The following is a 5,619-nucleotide window of genomic DNA, read 5'->3' on the forward strand; positions in this document are numbered from 1 at the left end:
GGAGGAAAGGAAAGGAAAGGAAAGGAAAGGAAAGGAAAGGAAAGGAAAGGAAAGGAAAGGAAAGGAAAGGAAAGGAAAGGAAAGGAAAGGAAAGGAAAAAGTATGGGAGAGAGAGGAACGAAGGAAGAAAAGAGAACTAGACTGGGTTAATCACTCACACCCCATTCTCTCAACTCCATCCTCATCTCATCCCTAGTGCCAGTGCTGCAGCTGTAGCTGTCACTGCTCGGTCACAGACCTTCCTGTGTCCCCACTGGAGGCCCTGGGTCGATGCCGTCTCTTCTGTGCCTGTGTCTGGGGTCACTGGCAGCCTTTGGTGTCTCTGCCTCTTTAAATAGTGTAGACAGAGATGGCCACTCCCAGTGAGATAAGTGACAGAGGAAGGCAGTGTTTGGGGACATCCCTGGTGTGAAGGAGAACAGCACAGGCTACCACTTCTTCACGTCCCACCAGATGACAGCGTCCTTATTATTGATGGAGCAGAGTGCAAAGAAAGAGCTTTGGAATGAAATGGAACTCAAGTTCAAACCATTGCTTCATCATTTACCAGCCGTGTAACCTTGGACAAGTCAATTAATGTCTCCGACCTCCTGGGTAAATGGGGATCATTTTGTAGAGTTGCTGAAAGAAAGGATTAGGGTACCTGGCATCGGATGAACACAGAGCAGGCAACTCTTATTATAATTTATAATGTGACATATATTTGGCACTTACTGCATGCAAAGCATTGCGTTGTAAGCAGAACAAGTGGAGCTGGACAGGAGCTGTGACTCATGGATGCGAGAAGGAGAAATCTCTAAAGTCACTGGGACCTGGTACCCAGCGATGAGCTTCAAGAGGGCTTGAGACCCAGGGAGGGCATCAGGGCACTGGAAGGGGGTGGTAGGGCCATGGCAGGATGGGCTTCATGGTCATGTACCTGAACTGTGTCTTAAGAAAGGAAGCTTCAGGTAGGAGTTGAGAACATTCTGAAAAGGAGTAGCGTGGCGAGCCAAGACTCCGAGGTGGAGCTCACGTGGCCTGTCCAGGGACCCAGTGGATGGGCAGTTGGGAAGGAATGGCAGCCAGAAGGTGGGATGAATATTAGAGATTTTGGTTTAGCTGACCTCTGGTGGACTTTCCTCAGTCTCCGCTGGAAATGAGGGACAAGCAATGGCTATTAGGCTGAGAAGAGACTGGGGGTGGGGGATCTACCAAGAACCTGTATCAGAACGTTGAGTTGGAAGCTGTAACCCCTTGGAGGTACAGGAACGAGGGAGCTGTCACAGACATACCGACATACGGACACAGACAAACCCTGTGTGAGAAGAAGGTACCAAGTGGCTAGGCTTGAAGTGCTGAAGCAACATGCACTAGCTTTGGCTACAAGAGACACATGCCTCTTGGTGGTTGCCCTGTCCTTTCCCCCTTTGCCTTCTTTCTGCAGTGGGTAATATCTGTATAGCCAGGTTTGAGCTGCCATGGGCTCAGCCCAGAAAGTATCCTCCTGATCGGCCATGTGTTGCTGTCCCTCCCCCACAGACAGAGACATACATCGCCTGGTGTTCCCAGCTGTGGGACCTCAGCATGCTGGTGTCTATAAGAGTGTCATCGCCAACAAGCTGGGCAAAGCAGCCTGCTACGCCCATCTCTATGTCACAGGTGAGGCAGGCATCTTGTCTAGTAGCTGTGTCCACTGGCACCGGCTAAGGACGAGGCTGGGGGAAGGGTGCCCCACTCCAGAGGGAGCAGCTGGCCTTGTCCCTCTGCCTGTGGCTGAGCCTCAGGCCTAGCTCTCTAAGGGTTGGTGATCCTGTGGAAGTCGCCAGGCTCTGAAGCACCCTCCCACCTCCTACCTCCCACCCATGGCTTTCAGATGTGGTTCCGGGCCCTCCAGATGGCGCTCCTCAAGTAGTGGCTGTGACCGGAAGGATGGTCACACTATCGTGGAACCCACCCAGGAGTCTGGACATGGCTATTGGTAGGTGAGGGTCGTACAGGTCAGAGGGTGGGGATGAGGCATGAACAGAGAAAGTTCTAGCAGGGGAACCAAAAGGCCTGGGCTTCTGAGCATACCATGGGGGACAGGAGTGGGCAGTACTCTAGAAGTGGGATCAGGAACACCTTTGCTATTTCTCCTCTAGACCCAGATTCCCTAACATACACTGTGCAGCACCAGGTGTTGGGCTCGGACCAGTGGACGGCACTGGTCACGGGCCTGCGGGAGCCTGCGTGGGCAGCCACAGGGCTGAAGAAGGGGATCCAGCACATCTTCCGGGTCCTCAGCTCCAGCGGCAAGAGCAGCAGCAAGCCCTCAGCACCGTCGGAACCCGTACAGCTGCTAGAGCATGGTGAGCCCGACGCTGAGCGGATGGGGATGGGCGTGGGGTCAGTGGTGGAGGCGCCAAGGCTGCCCGGACTTGGTAACTGTCGTGTGGACAGTGTTGCTTGGCAGGGCCCCATCCCATCAGTGGTGGGCAGTGGCCTGGCCACTTCCTTAGGTGTTTTCTGGCTATGTAACACTTCTCTGAACCTCAGCTTCTCCGTGTGTAAAACTGGAGCTCTAAAGCAGTACAGGACGGGGGAGAGGGGCAGGGGATGACGGTGCAAAGGGTACCATGGCCCAGTGCCAGCCCAGCACAGAGCCTGTGTTCTCCTCCCCACAGGACCACCCCTGGAAGAGGCGCCTGCTGTGCTGGACAAGCAGGACATTGTGTATGTGGTAGAGGGCCAGCCTGCCTGTGTCACCGTCACTTTTAACCATGTAGAGGCCCAGGTTGTCTGGAGGAGGTACGAGCCCTTGCTCCCCATTGGCCCCTATTTGGGATCATCCAGCCCGACCCTACCTGACAAGACCACTCCTCATACCTTCCTTAGCTGCCGGGGAGCCCTCCTTGAGGCACGTACAGGTGTGTATGAGCTGAGTCAGCCAGATGATGACCAGTACTGTCTGCGGATCTGCCGGGTGAGCCGACGAGACCTGGGGCCCCTTACTTGCAGTGCCCGAAACCGCCACGGCACAAAGGCCTGCTCGGTCACCCTGGAGCTGGCAGGTAAATGACAGCTTCTTCATCCCTTTGCGGCATGTTGCATGCTGGGGATTCAATCCCATGTCTGCCCGCTCAGGCCTGTCCTTCTAGTAGCAATGCCAGTATTAGTGATAATAGCAGCAAGAATGTCAATATGTATTGATCATGCATGGTGACGTGTTCTATAACTGCACTGGGGGGGGGGGAGCTGGGGCAGGATGATTGTGAGTTTGAACCAACCTGGGGTACAAGTGAAGGAGATCTAGTTGAGACAGGGTTTCTCTGTGCAGTCTGGCTATCCTGGAACTCTCTTTGTAGAGACTGGCCTCAAATTCACAGAGATCTTCCTGTTTCTTCTTCCCAAGTGCTGGCATTAAAGGCATGTGCCACCACTGCCCAGCAAGGTCTAGACTTAAAAAAAAAGAAAGAGAACCTGGGATGTAACTTACTATAGAGTACTTGTCCAGCACAAGACCTTAGGTCAGATCCCTAGCACACACACACACACACACACACACACACACACATCTATATACACAAAATTGTTTACCATACAGTATTTAGCGTCTCATAAGTGCCAGGATCACTGTGAAGTACTTCACATACCACATTTTTTTCTTTAAAGATTTATTTATTGTTATATGTAAGTACACTGTAGCTGTCTTCAGACACACCAGAAGAGGGAGTCAGACCTCATTACGGATGGTTGTGAGCCACCATGTGGTTGCTGGGATTTGAACTCAGGATCTTCGGAAGAGCAGTCAGTGCTCTTACCTGCTGATCCATCTCTCCAGCCCACACATACTTCATTTAATGCTTCAATCTTGTGAGATGGGTAGTTACCATTCCCATTTTGCAGATGAGGAAACACTGTCAAAATGTTAAGTAACCTGGCCCAAGGTCACAGGCTCTAAGTTCAGGAGCTAGGTTCAAGTCCCCATGCCAGACTGCAAAGCTCTGAGCACTGTTCATTTGTATGCTAAAGTCAGTAGGGAAACAGTGTCTCAGCAAAAACAGCGGGAAAGGAGAAGCCGATTAAAAAGCAAACGCCTCTTCTGGAGTGTCTGAAGACAGTGACAGTGTACTCATATACATAAAATAAATAAAATTCAAAAAAAAAAAAAAAAAAAAAAGCATGCGCGCTCAAGCACAGCCTTTCGCCTGCGCCCAGCTCCGAGGTTCCCAGCTGCCCTTTGGCACAGCCACTCTGACTTCACCGCTGTCACCTTAAGCATGTGGAGGTCCAGGGCTGGAGAGATGGCTCAGCGGCTAAGAGCACTGACTATTCTTCCAAAGATCCTGAGTTCAAATCCCAGCAACCGCATGGTGCCTCACAACCATCTGTAATGGGATCTGATGCCCTCTTCTGGTGTGTCTGAAGACAGCTACAGTGTACTCACATACCTAAAATAAAAAAAATAAAATAAAAAAAAAGCATGTGGAGGTCCAGAACCAAAGTCCCCCCTTTTGGGGGGAATTTCTCCTTTAAAGTCAGAGCTTCTGGGGCTTTAGCATACATTAAGTGGCCACTTCTTTGTGTTTTGGATGGCTAATTAAGCCCAGCATCTGTATCCACCTGGACTGACTATTGTTACCTGCTGAGTGGATACAATTCCAGCCAAAAGCAAACAAAGTGACATTTTAGTTAGCACAGACAATCTATGAGCAAATGGACATTTTCTGTTGCTTAAAAAAAAAAAAAAATCATTGAAGCTCACTTAAAAACCTCCAGAGTTTTGACCTTGACAAATTGTTTCCTCCCTCAACCACAGGGGACTAAGCATTCCTAGAGAGGAGGAGCAGCCACAGGGGGCGCGGGGAGGAGCTGGGGCCCTCCTGGCCCTGTTCTGATTGGGTTTCCAGTTCCTACCCTGCATTTCTGCATTTCTGACTCAGTCACCACTCTGTCCCCAGACTGGAGTATCTGCTAGACTTGTCCACACTTTCAGGGGTAGCCAAATTTGGGGCTTGAAGGGGCTTAGGAGCCCTGCATCCTAGCCTGGCCTGAATGGTGATGGACAGAGACTATCTTAGCCACCCAGAGCCAAAAGGGACTGGGTCTTATAGCAGATAAACCGTGTTCTGCAATGCCCGGCTTCACCATGAGCCAGGCAGGGTAGGCAGAAAGGCAGCCCCTTCTCTTGACGGCCACATAACAGCCTCTTCCCCAGCCCCATAACAGCCTCTCCTGCTGTCTATATAAAGCCAGGCAGGTCCCTACGGTGGTGGCAATCCACACCCAGCTGCTCTATTTTTTACCTTCGGGGCTTGATTACTTGAATTCCTCTGGGGTCCTCGAGATGCACTCAGAACACAGGGCTTGTGTCTTCACAAGGCACACTGTGGCAAAGTGTGCTTAACTCTACCAGGAGAGCGACAGGCTGCTTTGCAGGCTGTGTGGTTTTCGGGAGAAGTAAGCGGAGACTTCTCTCCGAGACTGTCCGGTTAATATTTGGACGGTGCTTCCCCCCCCCCCCCCCCCCCGCTTGCCACCTCCCAGAAGGCAGAAGGCTTCCTAGACAATTTAAATAAGAATTAGAGAGAGAAGCTTCAAGATAGTGGCTGTGCCCTTCAGGAGCTGAATTCTAGGTCACAGCCCCAGCTTCCTCCA

General features: G+C 51.5%; 1 protein-coding gene across 1 annotated transcript in view; it reads left to right on the plus strand.

The window, feature by feature from the left end:
- Window positions 1-5,619, plus strand: part of Speg (striated muscle enriched protein kinase) — a 57,037-nt gene that overhangs the window by 32,840 nt on the left and 18,578 nt on the right. Inside the window, exons 15-20 of the mRNA XM_029538680.1 lie at window positions 1,522-1,641; window positions 1,856-1,960; window positions 2,124-2,330; window positions 2,646-2,769; window positions 2,857-3,032; window positions 5,378-5,421. Of these exons, the coding sequence (XP_029394540.1) occupies window positions 1,522-1,641; window positions 1,856-1,960; window positions 2,124-2,330; window positions 2,646-2,769; window positions 2,857-3,032; window positions 5,378-5,421 (776 nt within the window). The remainder of the gene's footprint in view (window positions 1-1,521; window positions 1,642-1,855; window positions 1,961-2,123; window positions 2,331-2,645; window positions 2,770-2,856; window positions 3,033-5,377; window positions 5,422-5,619) is intronic.

The sequence above is a fragment of the Mus pahari genome, chromosome 5 (genome assembly GCF_900095145.1).
Source record: "Mus pahari chromosome 5, PAHARI_EIJ_v1.1, whole genome shotgun sequence".
NCBI lineage: Eukaryota > Metazoa > Chordata > Mammalia > Rodentia > Muridae > Mus > Mus pahari.